The sequence below is a fragment of the Podarcis raffonei genome, chromosome 10 (genome assembly GCF_027172205.1).
Source record: "Podarcis raffonei isolate rPodRaf1 chromosome 10, rPodRaf1.pri, whole genome shotgun sequence".
Lineage (NCBI taxonomy): Eukaryota > Metazoa > Chordata > Lepidosauria > Squamata > Lacertidae > Podarcis > Podarcis raffonei.
In genome coordinates, this window is record NC_070611.1 from 57317825 (window position 1) to 57341038 (window position 23214).

The 23214-nt window shown below is 46.2% G+C and overlaps 1 protein-coding gene across 6 annotated transcripts in view; it reads left to right on the forward strand.

Annotated features, from left to right (window-relative positions):
- The window catches only part of TMTC1 (transmembrane O-mannosyltransferase targeting cadherins 1), a 164822-nt gene that overhangs the window by 20042 nt on the left and 121566 nt on the right, over nucleotides 1-23214 (forward strand). For 2 of the 6 annotated variants that reach the window (XM_053404676.1, XM_053404674.1), the window contains exon 1: nucleotides 5132-5679. In XM_053404676.1, the coding sequence (XP_053260651.1) occupies nucleotides 5290-5679 (390 nt within the window). In that variant the 5' untranslated portion in view covers nucleotides 5132-5289. Of the gene's footprint in view, nucleotides 1-5131; nucleotides 5680-17506; nucleotides 17685-23214 lie in introns of those variants that run through there. The other 4 variants (XM_053404673.1, XM_053404672.1, XM_053404675.1 and 1 more) reach the window with 4 other exon arrangements.

The following is a 23214-nucleotide window of genomic DNA, read 5'->3' on the forward strand; positions in this document are numbered from 1 at the left end:
TTGCTTTTTTTTTTGGTGGGGGTTGCTTTGAGGCCAAATTTGATTGCCTCATTTACCAGGTGTTTCCAAATGAGCCGATTATAAGATGAAATCCTGACGGACCAGCCTCCAGCATATTTCCCACTTTGCCTCCTTCCCACCCACTTTCCACTCCCAAGTCAAGTTCTATAAACTTTATTTAAATACTAGACACATTATATTTTAAAGGAATGAAAGCTTAAGTAGGTCCATATGTGAACTGAATCAGGTTTCTTTGCCAGCCGGTGTTGCTGTGGAAATCCTGACCTGTCTCCATAATGCTAGCAACACATCATTGGTTGATACAGTGCAAGCATTTTTGCCCAGAATTGCATAAAAAAACAGGGTCATGGAAATACAACAAAGGACAGACACATGTTTACTGAGTTGGTTGAGTTACTTGAATATGGCTGAAAAAGCTTAGTGTTCAGGCGAATGTTGATTTCTACAGATTCTACAGATTTCCAGTGCAAATCTGACTTGGAATTAAAGCTTTGCACTAATCACATTCATTTGAGCAAGGGCTTGTAGCTCAGCGACAGAGCAGATGATTTACATGCGGAAGGTCGCAGGTTCAATCCTTGGCACCTCCAAAAAGGATTGGGAAAGACTCTATCTGAAACCCTGGAGAGCTGCTGCTAGTCAGTGTAGGCAGTACTGTGCTAGATGGGCTAGTAGTCTGGTTCAGTGTTCCTGGGTACCTGTTTTGGAAGCAAAGACCAGCTCATGTCATCACATGGTGTGGATTTGAAGCAGAAAAATTGATCTCATGACTGATATTGTGGTGGTCTGAATGGTTCACCACATGTCCTCACTAGAAGAAGAAAAAGGCACAAGTGATTTTGGTTTAACTATTTTTCTAAAATATAATACTGCAGAATACAAGGTTATATAGGGTTGCCATACATCCAGAATTTCCTGGACATACCCGGAAAACTGCAGCCGGAATCAGTGTCTTGGTGGAAATCGTCCAAACAGCCTGGAAAATCTGGACATATGGCAAAAAAGAGCTTTTGTGTCCAGATTTTCACTTTTTGAAATATGACAACCTCAAGGTTGTGCATGTAATCATCCCAAAAAAGCACATCTAGCTGTAGAATGTTGACCCACTATTAGTACAGGTACAATTTTCCCTGCACAAAGGGGCTTCCTTTCCCACTGTGCCCCCTAAATCTGTTCCAAGGGTTTCCCCCCGTAACCCTAGAGAGTCTCTATCAATTGGTATACAGTACAGTATTAGGCTAGATGGAACAATGGCCAGGTTAGCACAAAACAAGGTCTCCTAAAGGAGTTAAATACCACCTGACAAGTGGTTTTTGTTTTTGTTTTTAAATGACTTCGGCCACACAAATAAATACTATTTGTATTTTTTAATTTGTACACTTTGTACAACTTGATTGGGCATTTCTTGGCCCGATAGAAGATTTGTTTGTTTATGTTTTCAAGTTAGTTTGAAATGTTATGATCTGGTAACTATGAATTACATGCTTTGATGAATAGTTAAGTGGGTTGTTGTTCACTAATATTGTAATATTTCCATCTTGTCTTATTTATGAATTTGTGTTAGCTACTGAGATGTCATAGGCTAATTGCTTTATGATTTTGGCACTATTTTTGTTACTTTGATGTAAACCACCACGGGCCTATATGGAAACATAGGATGTAAATAAAATTGACACCGAAAGTAAACATTAGGTGAATAGACCATTTCTGTGCTGGGCTCATCCAGAAGTCACTGAATTCCCCCCTGCACCTGTCAGTTACCAGAATTTTGTATTTCCATAGGTGAAAGCCTTAGCTCCTAACACATAATTAGATTGAAAACAACGTAATTTACAGCTTCTGGACATGTGACAAACTACCCAGGATGACTGGCTCAGATTCTATCACCACACTGAAATTACTGTGTGAAGCATCTTCCAAGATAAAATCCAGATTTTCCATTGCTTAACCTTATGAAAAACAGCATGTCGTGTGCATTAGTAGTTAATCTGCTTCCTGTTTTGATTCTCTTGGCAGTGGTTACCTGTTCTATCCTTTGTTGCAGCCATCTTCTGCCTCTGAAATAGCCTCATACTCCTGCCCTCCCCGCTGTTTTTCAATCCTGTCCTCTCCTTCTTTTGCAGTTCATTCTCTTTTGCTTCTGTGCAGGTTCTCTTTCACCTATCCTTCCATTTATAATTCTTTACCTCCTGATATGCATCATGTTGCAGTGCTCACCTCTTCTAAGAAAACTCTTAATACCTATCTTCCACCCCCCTTCTTCCTAGGTTTTTCTTTACAGCAATCTCTATATATGCCAATTTATAAGAGCTGCAATTGAAGTTCTCTCACACTCTTTAAAAACTTTTTAAAAATAAGTATTTGTGTTATTCCTTTCTCTTCCAGTCTTTTATTCTTTTTAGGTGCATAGGGGTACGCCTCTGTGAACATACTGTATGAGAAACTACATGCCCAAATGGGTTCTGTGTACATAAGCTGAATAATCTCTCTAAACAGCACTGAAACAGCACTCTCTAAACAACACTCTTCAAAATGGGTTTATTTACTAATAGTGTTTCTATCCCTCCTTTCCCTCCAAGGAGCGCAAGGTGCTGTACATGGTTCTCCCCTTCTTCATTTAATTCCCGCAATGACCCTGTGAGGTAGGAAATGCTGAGAGGCAGTGACTGGCCCAAGGTCACCCAGTGAGTTTCATGACCAAGCAGGGATTTGAACCCAGGTCTTCCAGGCCCTAGTCACTACACCACACTTGCAAGCCACTTAGCGTGGCTTTTGGAATAGATGTGTTTCAGGACTTTGGACCAACAATGCTTTTGTTCATGTGAGATAACACACTGTGTTTGCATAGAAATGGCATAAGCCCACACGAGATTAACTCAGCTATTATTGCATATCCTATTGGCTATCAGCCATAGATTGTGTTTTGATATAGGTTTAAATTCTTGCATACATACTTTACAGATGTATGCAATATTATGGTTATCTAGACCTCAACTTCATTCATTTATTTGTATTTTGTGCTTTGTCAGGGATTGCGTTCTCCAGATTTGGTTTTCTGGCAGTACATAAGCCCCTTTGGAGCAAGATCATGGTTCTAGGGTAAAAGTACATGCTGGACATGTAAAAGGATCAGGATAGCAGCTGATAGGAAAGAGCTTTCTGCCCATGGCCCTGGAGAGCTGCTGCCATCAATCTACACCACCTTCCCTAACCTGGTGATGTTTAGAAACTTTGGACTATTATTAGGGGAAGGGTGAAAGCTCAGTGGTAGAGCATCTCCCTTGCCTTGGTCTGCAACATCTCCAAGTTTGACTAGGAAAGCCCTCAGTTGGAAATCCTGCAGAGCTGCTGCCGTTCAGTGTAGGAAAAACTGAGCTAGATGGACCAATGGTCTGACTCACTATAAGGCAGCTTCCTATATATTTGCCTGTCAGTATGGCTGTGGCAGTCCTTTTTTTTTTGTTTAGTCATTTAGTCTTGTCCGACTCTTCGTGACCCCATGGACCAGAGCACGCCAGGCACACCTTCCACTGCCTCCCGCAGTTTGGTCAAACTCATGCTGGTAGCTTCGAGAACACTGTCCAACCATCTTGTCCTTTGTCGTCCCCTTCTCCTTGTGCCCTCCATCTTTCCCAACATCAGGGTCTTTTCCAGGGAGTCTTCTCTTCTCGTGAGGTGGTCAAAGTACTGGAGCCTCAGCTTCAGGATCTGTCCTTCCAGTGGGCACTCAGGGCTGATTTCCTTCAGAACAGATGGGTTTGATCTTCTTGCAGTCCATGGGACTCTCAAGAGTCTCCTCCAGCACCATAATTCAAAAGCATCAATTCTTTGGGGATCAGCCTTCTTTATGGTCCAGCTAGAGCACAACCCTCAAGTACTCTTGGGCCCCTAAGAGGGGGCTGGACTAGATGACTCTTGGGGTCCCTTCCAACTCTATAATTCTATGATTCTCCAAAAAGTCAATGGAGCCATTTTGACCGTAAGCAGAATGAACAGGGAATGAAGCTGAATGTTGGAAGAATCAGGGCAGCCCAAAATTACGGACAGGGCGTAATTTATGGAATTCACCCCCACAAGAAACAATGAAAAAGAAAGCCATCTTTGGATGGCTTTAAAAGAGGATGAGATAAATTTGTGGAGGATAAGGCTATCCATGGCTATTAGCCCTGATGGCTATGCTCAGGAATAGGCAAACTCGGCCCACCACACGTTTTGGGACTACAACTCCCATCATCCCTAGCCAACAGGACCAGAAGTCAGGGATGATGGGAGTTGTAGTCTCAAAACATCTGGAGGGCCAAGTTTGCATATGCCTGCTCTACCCCTGCTGTGGGAAGCACTATGCTTCTGAATCCTAGTTGCAGGAGGGGCGAGTGCTGTTGCCCTGGGGTCCTGCTTGCCTCCTTCCCAGCAGCATCTGGTTGGCCGCTGCGAGAGGAGGATGCTGGACCAGTTAGGCCACTGGCCCAACCTAGCAGAACTCTTCGGATGTTCTTTGAGAGTGCACTGTCATCCCTTTCATTAGAGGGGGGAGGGGGGAAACCAAAAGTCAACAAGAAAAGCTGACATTTGGGAATCAGCATCCTGGAACAACCCATTCATTTCCTTGAGAAAACAATTACTTATAAACTAATGCAGATTTCATTATTGTTATTGCTTGCATTGCCCTGTTTGAGCTCAATCACCGGCGAAGGAACGCTTGATGGAAAGAAATTGGGGCGGGGAGCGCGCCGCAGACAGAAACCCTGGGCTTGAGCGGGAGGGGGTGCATGTGGCCATACAGGGCGCACGGGAGCCAAAGTGCCAGCTTGGCACGGCAACCGTGGGTGCCCGGGGCTGTGGGTGCCGTGCAGCGTGCATGCCCTGGCGGCGAGATTTGTGGGTGCCCGGCCCCTTGATGGGGAATTTTGCGGGTGCTCAGGCCCCCAGGGATCCGGCACCTATTCACTGCAGGGAGAGGCTTGTTCGCCGCCCCTTCCACTCCACCAGGAGAACCCAGCTTCTGGGCGGGCGGGGGCGGAAAGCCTCCCCGGCTGGAGGGAGCATGCGTGCTGCGGGGGAGGGACGGAGGGAGGGATGGCGAGGGGAGGCGGCGGCTGTTTATTTGCAGCTGGGCCGGCGGAGCAGCGGCAGAACGCGAGCGGGCAGCCTCCTGCGCAGCAGCAGCAGCAGCAGCAGCGCCCCCGCCGCCGCCTGCTCGGGCTCGCGGCTGCTCTCCTCTGGCGCCATGCCGGCGTGGAGGGAAGGCGAGGAGGCGCTGAGCTGGGGATGCCTCGACGCCGCCGACGCCGCTGCTGCGCAGGAGGAAGGCAGCTAGCCCGGCCGCGGGATGGGGGCGGCAGCGGCGGCGGGAGGCGGCGGCCGGAGCAGCAGGGAGTCACGAGCGCCTCTGCGCCAGCCGCAGCCGCCTCCGCGCCGGGCTGCCCGGGCCGGACGCTGGGGAGCCGGGGCGGGCGCGGCGCTGCTGGCGGCTCTCTGCTACCTGAACTCCCTGCGCGGCGAGTTCGTGCACGACGACGTGTGGGCGATCGTCAACAACCCGGACGCGCGGGCGGCGGCCCCCGTGGCGGCCGCCTTCGGGAACGACTTCTGGGGCAAGGGCATGGCCGAGAACACCAGCCACAAGTCCTACCGCCCGCTCTGCGTCCTCACCTTCAAGTAAGTGGGCGCGGAGCGGGAGCCTTCTTCCATAAAAGCGCGCAGCGCCCAGGAGACGGGAGCCGCGAACCTGGCCTCCCGGGTCATGCAAAAGCACTCTGCACATGCCCAGGGCGCTTCTCGCCAAACCAGCCCTCAGGAGTTCCATTGCGCCCCAGACTGTGGGAGGCAGTTGGGGAGAAGTGAAAGCGCTCTGCACATGCCTGGGGGAGAGGAAGCTAGTTGTGAAAGTCGGGTGGGGAGTAGTCCTAACTCCGTAGGGGTTGACAGTTTCGCGGGAAATGATATGGCTGCTTAACTCCTACGCTTAGATCCGAGGGCAGGCAATGCTGAATGGACTTTACCGGGAGCGGGGAAATGAGTCCCTTCCCTGAGGAACTTAGATTTAAAAAATGTTGACAGTGGGTGTCATATAGGGAGGAAGGGGGGGAGTTGAAGAACACTGATGAATTCTCTCTTCTGTTTTGGGATAGAGCAAAGAACCACAGGGATGCTGTGTGTGCATGTAGTTTTTTGCTCAGGTGGTAAATGTTCCTGTGTCCATCTTCCCACCTCTGGTTGGACCAGATGACCCTTGGGGTCCTTTCCATCTCTGTGGTTGTCTTGATTCTGTCATTCACCTCCTCAAGTTCTTCTTTCCCCCAGGCTCATTTGAGCACAGTCTTTGCCCCCTGGCACAGCAGTCATTCCCACGGCTAGTCCTGGCAGCTTTCCTAGCTGAATCCTGGGCCATAAAGTCTGCTGGAAAGTTGATTGTGCTCTGCCTTTCCAAGCGTTTCCTGTGGTGCTGGCCAGGGTTTGTATCCAGTGCTAGCCCTACGCAGAGCAGATTCACTGAAAATAATGAATCCAAGTTGGCCCTTTCCAGGAACACAGGTAGGCCTACTCTGAGTAGGATTAGTATTGGAAACATCCCTGTGGCTGGTATTCCTTCTGAGCCAGTTCTTTGCTCCTCTTTGCTTCCACTGGAGCAGGCTTAGAACACAGTTCAGCCTTTCCCTGTGGGGATAAGATGCTTTCTTGGTTGCTGGGTGAACTTTAGCTGTGCAAAGCTACAAATTCCAGCCTCACTCCTGAGCCAAGAAGGGTTTCCTAACTGGTTGCAAATATGCTGATGCTTTTCCTGTTTTTACCCCCAGGCTTTTTTCCTTTGGGGTGGTGCCCCCTCTGGAGTTTAATGCCAGAGGTTTATGCAGCCGTAGTGCTCCCCCCCTTTCCATTGATCTATATGGCTGTATGCCTGGGATGAAAAACGTCTCAAGCTAACTGATTTGCCTTTCTTTCGTCTTCTTTCGTCTTGGCCTCTGAGTCTCTTTTCTTCAGCTTTAGTACCTCCCTGTGGTTGACGCTTGGTCTGTAAGGAACATAGGAAGCTGCCCTTATACCATGTGAGATCATTGGTCCATCTAGCTCAATATTGTCTACACTGACTGGCAGCACTTCCCAGTTCTACCTGGAGATCCCAGGGATTGAACTTGCATGCAAAGCAAATGTTCTGCCACTGAGCCACAGTCAAAAGGTGGGATGTTAACTGGAATCTGACATAAGCTAGATCAGACTGTTTTTCCATATTTATTAATGTAAAAAACAACAACATTTAGATGCATAAACTACAACAAATAGCCTATACATATTTGAATACATAAGTGAATAATTCATCAGTGCAAGTCACACATAAGATTATTAGCACTCTTTTAACTTTCATTTTTGCCTGCTGCCTCCATCCTTGACTGCACTTGCAAATTGTTTCGGTGAGCAGTAAGTTTAGACTCTAGGTAGCATTTGAGAGACAGAAAACTGCCTTATACCAGGCTAGGTCCATGTATTGGTCTAGCCCCGTATTGTCTACTTTGGCTGGCAGTGACTCTCTAGGGTAGGGCAGCCCAACTTTTCATACCAAGTAGGCTGCATGAATGCTTTGACACGGAACCTGTAGGCTGCACACTGCCTTGTTGCACGTTGGGTGGGGTGGGGGGAGAGTGAGGCCAAAATTTGACACACGTCCTAGCCCTCCCACCTCCATCCCAAAGCTATGAAAGCCCTAACTGGGCCTTGGGAAGGAGACAGGGCAACTCTAGGACCCTGTCAGAATCCTCACGCCTCCTTCTAAAAGCCCAGTGCCTCACTTACCCAACTTTGGGAAGGCAGTGTAAGGGCTGAGGGGGTGTCAGATGTTGCTGAGGGCTACCAAAAAAGGCCTCAAGGGCCTGCTCTAGGGTCAAAGGCAGAGGTTTACCTGTTACTTTTTAAAAACTGACGCTGAGGATTCATTCCACCTGCAGCAGGAGCTCTAGTGTCCTTACAGCAGGAAGGGAGGACCTCCCCTCCTACTCCCCAAATGTTGTTGGATGCCAACTCCCCTCAGTCTCATTCAGCCTGGCCAATGGTATCGTTGTAGCCTGCTGTGGACTTGGCTGGGGTCATGCCCTGGTTGCTGGATCACACTCTTTTTGTTTGACGCTTTGGGTCTCTGTGCCAGCGTGGTGTAGTGGTTAAGAGCGGTAGTCTCGTAATCTGGGGAACCGGGTTCGCGTCTCTGCTCCTCCACATGCAGCTGCTGGGTGACCTTGGGCCAGTCACACTTCTTTGAAGTCTCTCAGCCCGACTCACCTCACAGAGTGTTTGTTGTGGGGGAGGAAGGGAAAGGAGAATGTTAGCCGCTTTGAGACTCCTTCGGATAGTGATAAAGCGGGATATCAAATCCAAACTCTTCTTCTTCATCTGGCTATGTAGCCTAGTTTGGGAGGGACAATGGGAAAGAGACACCAGCTCTGTAGGACAGCATTGGGTTTGCATGCTGAAGCTTCTAGATTTATGCCTTGCTACTTCCAGCTTGACTTGTTATACAGCAGCTTCAGCTTCCTCTTCCTCTTCGTGGACACAATTGGCACTTGATTTGGATTCCTGCATAGGAACTTGCCTTATACTGAGTTGTACCACTGGTCCACTGACTGGCAATGGTTCTCCAGAGCTTCAGACAAGAGACCTTCCTAGCTTCACATGGAGAAGCTGAGGATTGATCCTGGGACCTTCTGCAGGCAAAGCAGGTGCTCTAGAGCTGCAGCCCTTCCCCTTCTTAGCTGCTGAGTGTGCTGCATGGGCCATGAGGCATATGGGGAGAAGGAGGGGCTTCAGCATCTGGCTTCCCACCCTGGAAGTGTTAACTTCATTGTATGTCATTCTGGGGAAGAGTTGTGCTCTGGAAGGGTGGCTTATTAAATTTTAAAATTTAATAAAGCCTGCTTTGGGTTGGTTATTGAGGTGGGTGTCCCAGGGCTGGTTTTTCTTTTCCATTGGAATTCTGTCTTGCTGTTTAAGTTGCTCAGAAATGCGTTCTGGGCTTTCTGCATCTTGCATTCCGCATTGCCCTAGGGAGAGTGACACAGCTGCATCACTTAAGGCTTTTGTTGAATACAGTGGGTGACAGCATCACATGGCGTCTTCCAACTGCTCAGTGGTTCAGTGCTGCGGCAATAGCTCTGCTTTGCTGTCTCCTTGATGCTTGTCAGAAGACCTGCTTCACTCCTGGGAGCACAAGATGGGTGCTTGCATGCTATTAGAAAGTCTTGGCAGGGTGCAAGTTAATTGGTAGAACCTACTGGATTATGGATGAAGGAGACGTGAATGGTCTTTCCCCCTTAGCAACCAGCACAGCCTTGTGACTCTATCCCTGTGGTTCTCCAGATGTTGGTGGGCCACAAGTCCCATCATCACTGATGATTTGCCATGCTGGTTGAGGCTGATTGGAGAGTGCCACAGGCTCTCCATCCCTGATCTACAACCAAGTTTAGCCTGTGCTCCTTTTCTCTTTCTCTCACTGGATGTGTGCTCACCTGGTCTGTCTCCCATGCAGTTCCCCTTTCCAGATACATAGTTTGCCTTTTAGAAGAGAGAATATCAGGGATAGCTGATATCTAGGTATAGCTCAGTTGGTAGAGAATAAGAATCGATTTCAGGGTTGTGGGTTCCGGTCCCATGTTGGACAAATGATTGCAGGGGTTGGGCTAGATGGCTCTACATCTACAGTTCTAGATCTCTACAGTTCTATGATCAGAGGTCCCATACTCTCTCTTTTTTCATGTTGCTTGGGCCCAGGTTACTCAAAGAATCCTAAACTTGCTTGAGTCTTGAGACTGTCATCAGAAGCCCTTTTATCTAGTGAAGTTAGATGAGTGGATAGTAGGGAGAGGGCCTTTTATGTGGTGGCACCCCACTTCTAGAACGCCTTCCCCAGCGAGGCTTACCTGCCCTTCTCTGCACCAGGTGAATGCCTTTTCATTGCAGTGGGTACATCTATCCTACCTTACTAAGATTTCTGCTGGTTTTAAATTGTTTTGGCTGCGTGATTATGCTGCTTTTAGATGGGTTTTGCGGCTGAGATTTATTTCATAGCAGGTCTAAGTATTTTTGCTGTCGATTGGATTGCCTTTTCCATTTTTAATGTCTCTGTAAACACCCTAGAAATATTAGCTGTGTGGGTGGTATACAAATGTAGTAAATAAATATGGGTGCCATAGAACTGTGGTAAGTAAATAAATGCAACTCCCTTTTCTATTGCTTGGCTCATCTGCTTGCTTTGTGACTCGGTAATGGTTGATACAGGAGTCTTCAGCAATCTGTGTCTATGGATCGAGTGCTTAGTGCTCTCTCTCGTATTCATTGTATTTGCGATGAGTTGTGCTTGGCTGTATGGGGCCCCTATAAAGTTCTCCAGCCAGATGTTGTTGGATTGTAACTCCCATCATCCTTGACCATTGCCTGTGCTGTCTGGGACTGAGCCCAAAACACCTGGAAGGCACAAGGTTGGGCAAAGCTTCTCTATGATTGCTCACTGTGTTTTGCCTTTGATATACTGGTGATTATTTGCTGCTATGCTTTGAATTGGCGCTTGTGCAGTCTGGGGCTGCGCCATCATCTGCTCCAGAAATGGGTGTGGCCTTTTATGAAAAACAAGGGTCTAGTTGTGATCCGCCTCTCCAACCTGTCCAGTTGCAGTTCATTCCTACACTTGTAGTAGTAGGGAACATGTGATTTGTGAGTGAACCTTGACCCTTATTGGATCCCCAGTGTTTTTCCATAGGCTATTCTTGTTCATGGGCTATCTCATATTGAATAGTTTTGTCATGCTGTTGGCTTGGGTGCAATTGTGGAGCGTCTGCACCAAACATTGGCAACCGGGTGCCCTCCAGATGTTGTGGACAACAGCTCCTATCAGCCTCAGCCAGTATGGTGAATGGTCAATAATTATGGGAATTGTAGTCAGGAACATCTTGAGGGCACCAGGTTCCGTTCTCCAGCTCTATGCTATTGTTCCCATAGTACTGGGTTTGGAGTATGGTGTTTTAGGCTAATACATGTTCTCTGGGAGCACAGTGTTGACTGATGCAGTGAGCAGGTCCCTCACTCCTCCCATTCCAGATCTCTACCCATATGCATTGCACAAGGTCTTGAGTTGTGCAGTTGTACCTGCGTGACTGCTAGATGCGGCTGCACGATCTGCCAGAGGTGTGCTGGTGCAAGGCAGTGGGACGCCGTGTACTGCAGGGGCACTTAGATGTAAGCAGCATGTGATCATGGAGCGCCTAACTCTTTTCTGCAACCTGATACCCTCCCTCCTGGTGTTGTGGACTACAACTCCCATTGGCCCTCATGCTGGCTGGGGCTGATGGGAGTTGTAGTCGAAAACACCTGGAGAGTCACCAGGTTGGAGAAAACCGGCTCAGCTTCTGCCTTGGTTTGGTTGGCATCTTGGATTTGATGGAAGTCAGTAGCAGGGACTTTCCAGTAGTTGGCAGCCGTTCCAAGGATACACTGAGGAGCAGAGGGAGATAACTGAGTGAGAGCGAAGAGGGAACTGGGACTTTCTATTGCTGCTTCCTTGGTTCTTTCTGTGTTTAGGGAATTGTCTGATTATTTGGGTTGCAGTACACAGTGCAAGGAGAAATATAAATAATCCCCTTGCACTATGTAGCTGGTTTCTCTCTCTCTTTTTAAAAAATGTACCAGATTGATTCTCTATTTCTGGCATCCCTCCAGACCTCTTAATCCTGCCAAAAATGTGTTAGGATTTTTTTTTAAGTACATGGTGTACTTCTTTTTGTTCCTGTGACCGTCTTCCTTTTTTTATCTTTGAGAAAGCCCCTGTACTGTCAGAGGAACACCTCTGTAGTTCTGGTTAGCAGCACGATGCAGCATTTGCACAAAGTTCCTTGTCTGCAATCAATAAAATAAAAGAAGCACACAAATGCCACAGTAGCATTGTAAATGAATTGGGGCAAAGTTGGGAGAGCTTGCCTTATCTCTGGAATGATTTGGTTGACCTTCTATCATTTACAGTGGTACCTCGGGTTAAGAACTTAATTCGTTCTGGAGGTCCGTTCTTAACCTGAAATTGTTCCTAACCTAAGGTACCACTTTAGCTAATGGGGCCTCCTGCCGCTGCCGCGCCGCTGCTGCATGATTTCTGTTCTCATCCTGAAGCAAAGTTCTTAACCTGAGGTACTATTTCTGGGTTAGTGGAGTCTGTAACCTGAAGCGTCTGTAACCCAAGGTACCACTGTACACATTCATCATCTCTTTCAGTGGTTGATGATACTGTAGTCTGTTTCAATGAGCCCTTTAAAAAAAGAAGATTGGTTTTTATACATAACAGATACATTACATAACAACTCCCCCATCTCCATAATAGGTATCAAATTTTACATTGACATAAAAGATTATTACTAAGTCATACAAATTATACAAATGTCCAGCATATAAAGTTCTGGAGACAGCATAAAATTTGTTTGTTTGTTTGTTTTAAATCTATTACAGATAAATCATTTCGGGGGGCAGGAATAGTTCAAGCTGTGCTGTTCAGAATAGCCGTATCTGCAAAGATGGTTTGGATAATTTATCTTTAAGACCAGTTTCATTTGTGTATGACAAAAATGGCAACGGTATTGTGTGTATTTGGCCCTTTCTAAACATTTCAGGCCTGGGAAGGATCATGGAAGAAAGAATGGCTTTCTTGAGATGAGTCACGGTGTGATGAAAGCTTTTGGGGTGTTTGTATGTCTCCCTATTAATCATTGGTTCACACACTCTATGCACACACTATTCAATGCAATTCCCCGTCACTTTCCTAACCGCAAAGAATCAGTTTCTTTTTTAAAGTGGATTTGTTGTGCTAGGGTGGGTAGCAGAGCACTTTAATCCCTTTTAATTGCTCAAACCTAAATGTCTTGGTATGAGTTTGAATCCCTCTGGTAAAGCACTGGCAGTTTGGAAGCGCCCGCAATCAGCCAGTTTATAGTCTTAATCCATTTTGGGTTGCTTCCTCCTGTATCCTCCCACTTGGAGCCTCTACTTTTGCATTGGCAGGCCGTCTAGAGAAGCTTCTTTACCAGGCTGCACATTATCCATCATTTTGCACCTTTTCTCCATAAAAGCAGACTTTGCCAACTGGTTGTGAAAGGAATCAACAATCTGGGACATAGGAACTAGACATTAGTTACATCCGTTGAATATCCAAGAGAAGCAGCTGCATATGGTTTCGAGTAATAAGCTTTGAACTGTGCATTAATATAATTGGGATAATGTGTAATTTGCCCATTAGGCAGCTTAATAGATGGGATTATTTTTTTCCTGTTTTTTTAAACTTGTTTCTACAAGCAAAGCGGCACCTCGCCTTTCCTACCCATTCTCAGTACTGTTGACAAATGTAGTGTAGATAGAATTTGGTTTTGTAAGATTGCAAAACACGTCTCTCTCGTTTTTTACTTCACCTCCAAACACTCTCTTTTTGAAACTGAGATGTATTAGAACAGGAATGGAAAACCTGTTCACCGCCCCCCATCATCCCTGACCACTGTCCATGCAGTGAAATCCCACAACATCTAGAGGACCACAGGTTCCCCATCTCTGCATTAGACAGTTCATTTTAAGGGATCTAGCAAAAGGCAGAAATCTCTTACAGTGAAGGTCTTTAGTCTTACTTTTTTGTCTAGTTAGGTGTTTAACCATATATTTGGAGCCTTGAAAGAGGACATTGAATCCTAGACTGTAGAGTTGGAAGGGACCATGAGGGCCATCTAGTCCAACCCCCCCTGCAATGCAGGTATCTTTTGCACAGTCTGGGGCTCAAACCCACAACTCTGAGATGAAAAGCCTCATGCTCTACCAACTGAGCTATCCCAGATGGACATGTGGTTATGGAGGGGGGTGTATTTCCATTTTCTATAGCAAAGTGCCTGTATCAGCCTAGAGCTGCGGTTAATGGACATTTGGAACACCCTCCCTGGGGAAGCTAGACTGGCTTTCTCCTTGTCCTTCTGCCAACAGGTGAAGACTTTTTTGTTCCAACAGCCTTTTGAGAAATGACTGCTTTTAATGAAAGGGCTGGTGCCGTGTTGTTTTTATTTGGATGGTTTTAATAGATAGATAGATTCACCTCTGACGACGTTTAATTGTTTTTAATGATTGTTTTTTTCTTTGTTTTTATCCATTTTCATTTTTATGTGTAAGCCGCCATGAGTCCCATTAGGGAAAAAGATGGGGTATAAATATTTGGGGTGCATTGGCCCTGTCTCCTAGGCACCATGAAGCTGTCCCTTTATCTGGTACAGATTCTTAAGGCTAACGATAGGGGTGCCGCACTCCCCCCCCAAAAAATACCAGATGTTCTAGGGAACTTTATTGTTATTTCAGAGTTTTTAATTAAGGACTGCAGGTGCGCAGCCATAAATTAACTGTGTGTGTGTGTTTGCATGTGCGCGCGCACACATTGCATATTATATTGTAATGATTCCTGTTTTCAGTAGAGACAAGTAGCACAAATGAAATTCTTGCAGCAAAATGCCACTGCTGTTTAAGGTGAGTGCTACAATGGTGTGGAGTAAAAAGTCCGTCATTGTCAATGATCCATATACTGGCAATTACCTGCTGAGCAGGATTAGGTGACTTCTGCCTCTTCCTGCATCTTTACTGATGTTGGCATTGTGTATCTAACCAGGGATGAAATCCTACTATACAGTGCTGCATAGCAGAAAATAACCTTCCCAACAGGTGCGATCGGAAAATGGTTTTGGAATTGATAGGTGAACCCAGTGGCTATACCCCTCTTATATTGCAATAACTCCCAGGGTGGATTCTCATTCTTAGCAGGCATGTGAAATGTTGCCATACTAGGACACGGTGGACTGTAGACTCCCACCACTTGATCAGAAGACCAGCATTATTACCGTTCTGAGAAGCCGTAGCAGTGTGGGGATAACACTATACTTATATTATTAATAGTGAATATATCCTTTACAGTGGAACCGTGTGTTACGTACTGTCCTCCTTGCGAACGCTGCGGGTTACGAGCTCCGCTAACCTGGAAGTAGATGCCCCTTGTTGCGAACTTTGCCCAGGGATTCAAGAGGAAGTTGCGCGCCGGCAGCAGTGGGAGGCGTCATTAGTGAAAGCGCGCTCATGTTACGAGTGGTTTTGGGTTACAAACAGACCTCTGGAACGGATTAAGTTTGTAACCAGAGGTGCCACTGTAATGCCAGAATAGGTTTCTAAGTGGTTTAAAAGTATAAAAACTGATTACAAAAAACATTCGAAATATTATCTGCTATAATTAAAACATGCAGTTTTTAAATTGGACCTGTGACCATATAATAAAAATGATTGTTGTTGTAAAATATGCAAGACAATAATCTCATTAAAACAACACAGTGATTAAAATGGGGGACTCGGGTTGAGAGATCAAGTGAACATCCCTGGAATGCCAGTAACAGATGGGGCCTCTTGTATCTCAGCAGGGAGTGCCGCTTGCGGAAAGGTCCACCTCTATAACACCAAGTCTATGCTTGGATACCATTGGACACCATCTTGAATTAAGATGGCGGACTGAACCTCTCAAAACAGCATTGATATTAACCACTGCTTTCAAAATTGCACTGATTTTCTGGTTTCTTAGAATTCCTGATACATTCTGTGTACAAGGCTGTTAGTAATCACATTATTGGCATTGCCTTACTTCAGCCCACCTCATGGATATATTTTAATTGATAGACCAATGCCTTTTTGGAGCAGGGCAGACATGACTCATCCTCTCTGTTAATCATGGTTAACGGTTGGAAGCCAGCCCTTGAACACGTCGTCCTGCATTGCAAAACCCCTTTCCTGATGAAAATCCCATGACTGCTCCTGAGAGCAGGTACCATCCTTAGGTCTTTCCAGAGCTGGCTGGAGATTTTTTTTTATTTTTCCAGCACTTTAAACCTCTGCTGGCTCTCTTAGCTTTCATTCTGCCATGATTCCTCCCTCCCCCTTTTGTTTAACTGCCCTCCTGTTTTAATCACAAACAAAATTCTGTTTGAAGCCTGTGTTTAATTGTTACACCAACTGGCTTGCTGCCCTGGCAGCAGCAGTACTGAAGGGCAGCTACTATAGAAATAGTAACCAATTGTCAGCACTGCCCGAGGTCCCAGCTCACAGAAGACCAACGCTGCTTCGTTCTTTAGTATAAAAGTCTTTATTGAAGTTCAGTTTCACTTCCACACGCGCAGCGTGCAACGCTATGTCTCTAACCTTAGACCGCCGAAGCTCCGTCTGAATCTCCTCCCCCCTGACACCAGTTTAAGATTCTAGCCTTACTCCACCTCTTCCTCTGTTCCTTCCTTCTCTGGGTCCGCCTGCTAGTCGGGGTCTCACCCTTCCTAGACTCTTCTGACGCTGAGACCCCTGACTCTTCCCCCTCCCTCCTTCGGGCTTTCGGACCTGGCTCCCAATCCGGGTTTTCTGCTGTCCCGCGCTCCTGCACATTTGAACTTGGCGCGCGCGCGCAGCCTCCCACTTTCCTTCTGACCGTTACACTTGTGTCACTGCTCCCTCCTTCGGGGAGGCCAGCTGGACCTGACCTCTCCTCCGTTTCCCCACTTTCCGATGGGGGCGTGGTCAGCCCTGACTCATCTTCTCTCCCCGCTGGAGGAGAGGCTGGTCCTGACTCATGTGACTCTTCCCCCCCACTGCGCTCTGGTGGGGGAGCTGGTCCTGATCCTCCGCTGCTCCCTTGGGAGTCTCCACTGGCCCCTTGCTTCTAGTGTGTCCCCCCTGGGACCCCCCTTGCCCTTACCATAGGCGCCCCCTTCTGGGAATCTTCTGATTCGCTGGAGAAGCTCATGGAATCTCTCGGGTCACTGTCATATTCCCCTACGCTCCCCTCGGATTCCTCTCCTCCGCTCTCTATTTGCTCTCTCCCCTGTGCTTCTGCTCCTGAGCCTCTGACACCAATGAATAAGGATGTGGGGAAATCAGATGGTGGTTCTTAAAAATCTGCAAAGCCGCCAGTAAGGGGAAATAAGTTAAGACAAAAGTCAAAAAGCAGTTTTCTGGCAACTGGATGGAGAGAGTGAATTGCCAGCCCTTAAGCCCTAGGCTCTTGTACTTGCTCTCAGCCTCCCCCCCCACTGTCCTGCCCCCACCCAGCATTGACCACCATCTCCTGACTAAATTTGCAAAGCCTTGCCTGCTGTGTTCTGGATTCTCTAGTGGACTGGTACATTGACGAGCTCTTTCCTTCCACTTCCATCTATGCAGAAACCAAAGGGGATGAGAAACCAACATAGCATGTGCAACCTGCAGCCAGGCTTGCAAATAGCTCCTGCCCTGTCCCAGAGGCATGGTGTATGTGTGACTACCAGGCAGTAAAATATTTATACGGCGGTAACTTCTGTGGACTTCATTTGAAGCCATTTTTAACATGTGTCAATTGATACTCTGTCTTCCCCAAAACTCCCGTTTCCTGCTCGGTATCTTATTACTGTTCTGGTTTTGCTTTCTTTCTTTTTTAAAACAGGCTGAACATACTGCTGGCTGGGATGAACCCCTTCTATTTCCACGCCGTGAATGTAGTCCTGCACTGCCTGGTGACTCTTGTGCTGATGTACACTTGTGACAAAGCCGTCTTCAAGGACAGCCGCCTGGCTTTCGTCACGGCCCTCTTCTTCGCTGTCCACCCCATTCACACTGAGGCCGTACGTATATAGGAGAAGCCGCTAAAGGGGCAAGGGGCTTGTAATCCAGCTTTGTGGAAGCACAGACCTCCCCAGTAATTGGAAATCTACCCTTTTTCCACGATAAGAGCTGTGCTGACTCAGTAGAAAGCAGCTTAGTAATGATAACTGTGGCACGCTTGCGTCAAAAGATGAGCGAGAATTGCACCACCGTATTTAGAGAAAAGGACTGGTGTGGCAGGGGAGGGGAAGAATTAATTTTCTCTCTCCATGATAATTCCTAGTCCTGAGCAGGTTTGCTTAGTTGTAAGTACACATGCCTTTGTGCTAGAATTATGATCCTGATTAAGTGCCTAACGCAGTGTTGCTAGGAATGAATACCAAGGGCTTTTCGCTGAAGAATAATGAGACGCTTAGCAGTTGCACAATACATATATATTTTTTTAAAAAATCCTTCTGAGATGTCTGTCCTGCTGAGACATTGTTTGGCTTCCTTTTTTTCCTCTAGCATTCTCTCTCTTAACACAAAGAAGTAACCCAGCATTCAACAAGCTCTCCAAGTTTTATTACGTCTTGAGAGAATAATGAATGTTGCAACATGCCCACAGATTGCATCGTGCGTATGGTTACAAATTGGAATTGCTGAAAACATTGATCAGTTAATCATTGTGATTCATTTATAAGTGACTGTAGCGCTGATTTCTAAAACGAGCTGGCAACAGCACGTCACAGCTAATATTAAGTCCTGCTCCCCTAATATATCTTATATACTGTTTTTTTAAAAGATTTCATTCCTTTCCTGGGAGTAAGTATCAACAAACTCAATGCAACTTATTTCTACATAGACTAGTATACTAGGGTATTGTTGCCAGAGTGTTCAGGGCACTTAGATATTACATTTTAATCCCTAAAACTTCCCTGTAAAGAAGGTCAGTATAATTATTCTCATATTGCAAATGAAGAGCTGAGACTGTCTTAACTATATGGTGAATTTAGGAACATAAAAACCTGCCTTTATGTTTCAGTGATCAGACCTTTGGTCCATCAAGCTCAGTATTGTCTGGCAGAAACTCTCCAGGGTTTCAGACTAGTGTCTCTTCCAGTCCTACCTGGAGATTCCTGATTTATAGTCTTTTAGCCATTACACTGCAGTTCATTGACTAAAGTTTGCCAAGATTGCAATATTCTATTTTATTTTTCGAGGGATGGATAAAATTTTTCCGATCTGACATAAATCCGATGCAGTTTCAGGAACTGGAGTCAGAATTCTAAAAGCCTGGATAACTAGAAACCCTGGGACTGTGGTTTCAAGGGTGTAAGACCAATGGAAGATCTCATTTCAAGGCCTGTCAGGAGGGGAGAGGGCTCTTGTGCTTGAATCCTTCTTGTGAGTTTCCCATGGGCCTGATCCAGTGGGCTCCTCCTGTGTTCTTAAATGTTTAGTGCATTGGGGGCCTGAGAGTCCACACAACCCTCTCAGTATTCCATGTGGCAGAGAAACAGAACTTCATGGAGTTCATGGAGAGAGAAGTCTTAACAGGTATCAGAGGCTCCTGGAACTTCCCCATTCTGTCGAAAGCCATAGGCTTTTAGCTAGCTTTAAGATGCTTAGGAAATATCCCTCGCAATTCAGAAGTGAAGTTTGTCATCGCCAGCGTTATTTACAAAACATTTCCCTCCGAACCGGTGCTTCGTTGGAGGCCTGGCCAATGTGGAATATTTTAAGATGGGGAAGAGTGAAATGGCTTTCTTTGCTGAGTTCCTTTCAGGAAAGATTAGCTCTTTAATAACAAAGGAGCCTTGAGCTTTCTAGATGCCTCCGAAGCGTTTCAGGCCTTAATCAGCCAGTCTTTAAATAATGTACGATTTTAGTATGTGTGGGATCATTAAAGTTAGAAAGGGAGGAGGGTGGAGAACTCGTTCTTTGAAATTTTATTTTAAGGTAAGAATTAGCAGAGAACAAAGCAAATGCCTGGATTCTTAAGATGAATGAACTCGTAATATGAGCCAGGTTTCATGGAATCATAGAATCTTAGAGTTGGAAGGGACCCCCAGGGTCATCTAGTCCAGCCCCCTGCAATGCAGGAATCTCCGCTAAAGCATCCATGACAGATGGCCATCCAACCTCTGTTTAAAAACCTCCAAGGAAGGAGAGTCCACCACTTCTTGTGGGAGTCTGTTCCACTGCTGAACAGCTCTTACTGTCAGAAAGTTTTCCTGAATGTTTAGTCAGAATCTTCTTTCTTGCAACTGGAAGTCATTGGTTCGAGTCCTACCCTCCAGACCAGGAGAAAACAAGCTTGTTCCGTCTTCTGTATTTGAAGATGGCTATCCTATCTCCTCCCAGTCTCCTCTTCTCCAGGATAAACATACCCAGCTCCTTCAAGCGCTCCTCATAATGCTTGGTTTCCAGATCCTTGATCACCTTGCTTGCCCTCTTCTGCACATGTTCCAGCTTGTCAACATCCTTCTTAAATTGTGGTGCCCAGAATTGGACACAGTATTCCAAGTGTGGTCTGACTAAGGCAGAATAAGGTAAAGGTAAAGGTACCCCTGCCCGTATGGGCCAGTCTTGACAGACTCTAGGGTTGTGCGCCCATCTCAGTCAAGAGGCTGGGGGCCAGCGCTGTCCGGAGACACTTCCGGGTCACGTGGCCAGCATGACAAAGCTGCATCTGGCGAGCCAGAGCCGCACACGGAACACCGTTTACCTTCCCGCTGGTAAGCGGTCCCTATTTATCTACTTGCACCCGGGAGTGCTTTCGAACTGCTAGGTTGGCAGGCGCTGGGACTGAACAACGGGAGCGCACCCTGCTGCAGGGATTCGAACCACCGACCTTTCGATCAGCAAGCCCTAGGGGCTGAGGCTTTTACCAACAGCGCCACCCGCGTCCCACAGCGCCACCCGCGTCCCAAGGCAGAATAGAGTGGGACTATTACTTTCCTTGATCTGGACACTATACTTCTGTGGATGCAGCCTAGAATAGCATTAGCTTTTTTTGCTGCTGCATCACACTGTAGACTCATGTTAAGCTTGTGGTCCACCAAGACACCTAGATCCATTTCACATGTACTGCTAGTAAGCCAGGTGTCCCCCATCCTATATGTGCATCTGGTTCTTGCTGCCTAAGTGTAGAACCTTACATTTGTCCCTATTGAAATTCATTTTGTTAGCTTGTGCCCAGTTCTCCAATCCATTAAGGTCATTTTGAATTCTGATTCTGTCTTCTGAGGCATTAGCTCTCCCAGTTTGGTGTCATCTGCAAATTTGATGAGCATCCCCTCAATTCCTTCATCCAAGTCATTTATAAAGACGTTGAACAACAATGGGCTTGCCTCTTTTTTCCAGGATGACAAGGAACCATTAATGAGTACTTATTGGGTTTGGTCAGTCAACCAGCTACCAATCCAGCTAACAGTTACCTTGTTTAACCCACATTTTACCAGTTTCCTCACAAGAATATCATGGGGGAACTTTGTCTAAAGCCTTATTGAATCAAGATACACTATGTCCACAACATTTCCCTGATCCACCAAGTTTGTAATTCCATCAAAAAAAGAAATCAGATTGGTCTGGCATTACTTATTTTTGAGAAACCCATGCTGAGTCAGTAATCACAGTATCCTTTTCTAAATGCTCACAAGACCGACTGTTGAATTATCTGTTCTAGGACCTTCCCTGGTATTGATGTCAAGCTCACTGGTCAGTAGTTACCTGGGTCTTCCTTTTTCATCTTTTTGAAGATGGGGACAACAGTTGCCCACCTCCAGTCTGTAGGGACCTCACCTGTTCTCCAAGAATTCTCAAAGATAATAGACAAAAACTGTGAAATTACATCCGCAAACACCTTTAGTACCCTTGGATGCAGCTCATCAGACCCTGGAGATTTGAATTCATTTAAAGTAGCTAGGTGTTCCCTTACTACCTCTTTTCCTATCATGGGATTCAGCTCCCTCCTTACATCATTTATTTTATTATCACCAGGTTGGGCATCACTTTCCTTTTGGGTGAAGACAGAAGCAAAGTAGGTGTTGAGTAGTTCCGCCTTTTCTCTGTCACCCAATAGCATTTCTCTGTGTTCCCCACACAGAGGACCTACCACTTTCATGTTCTTCTTCTTACTTCGGACATAGCCGAAGAGAGGTGCTTTTAATTCCTTGATTTTTGAGAGGGGATAAAATGTTGAAATAACACAAATAAATTCATTAAGGAATTTGCCAGGGTTTGAGACTCGGGAAATGGCAGTAGTTCATGACAGTCAAAATTTATGTACGAACTGAGAATTGCCTAACCTTTTGTTGGTGAACTTTATCATAGTTAGGAATTACTGTGCTAGCCTATAGGGGAGGGCTTTATTTTTTAAAGACAATCTCTCTACATATAGAAAGAGCGTTGTAGACTTGTACTGGATGAATCCACAGCATACATTCGAAGCACATGGCTTCCCGCAGAGAACCCTGGGAACTGTAGTTTACCCCTCACTGAGCCACAACTCCCAGCACCATTAGCAAACTGTGGTTCCCAAGATTCACTCTTATGGGGGGGAGAGAACTTGTGTTAAATGTGCTTTAAATGTAAGATGTGGATGTGTCCTTGTAGAGTTACGTCCATCTCTGAAGCGTTTGCATCTTTGCAAACTGCCCCTCAAGTTATTTTTATCCCTTGCCCTTCTTCCTCCTTCAGCTGACCTGAAGTAGCCTCAGGCCCAAACCACATCTTACATGCCTAGGAGTGCATTGGTAGCCTGGCAGCCTTTCTGCTTGGCTATGGAAAAGCTGTTTCCAGTGGATATGACGTGTGGGCAGAGAAGGGGTGATGAAGGGGAACTGTGCCCAGTATTTTCCCATTCCATCCACTGGCTTCCTGGATGCATTACAGATGTTGCTAGACTGTATCTCCCATCATCCCTGGCCATGTTCCAATCAACATCTGGAGGGCCACAGATTCCATGTGGAAGAAAAGGCCAAACTGAAGGGCACTTTGACCTGGGGAAAGAGGTTGTGGGCCTTCTTAGTACACTTCTCTGCTCAAAATAACAGCCCCTTCCAAAGCTGTATTCCTTAACAGCAACAGCAAACTGTCAGGTTATTGGTGCACACATTTGCACGTTGTGTGTGCTTTCCCTCCCTTACACACGTGTGTCCGCCTTCCATTTCAGCATGAATTGAGAGTTTACCACATGCTGGGGGGAAATTGGAGCTGAAATCGAGCCTTCGTATTTGAAAGCACATACCTCTGGTTACTTACAATGCGATGGGCAAGCAACAGGATGGATATTGCTGCTATGGCCTGCATACGAATTTCCAAGGGGTGTTTTGCTGATCGCTGCTGGAGACAGAATGATGGAATGGATTGATCTTAGATCCAGAAATGCAATTCTTATCCACCACACACACACCTCCCTAGGGTGGGGTGAATCAGCCCTTTCAAGGAATGTTTGTGTGTCTGTTTCTAATGTAAATCCAATATATTTCTCAGTCTGAACTCACACTTTCCCTAAAACTCCTCTTGAAATAACACACGTATTTTATTTATGTGTGCCATTTCTAG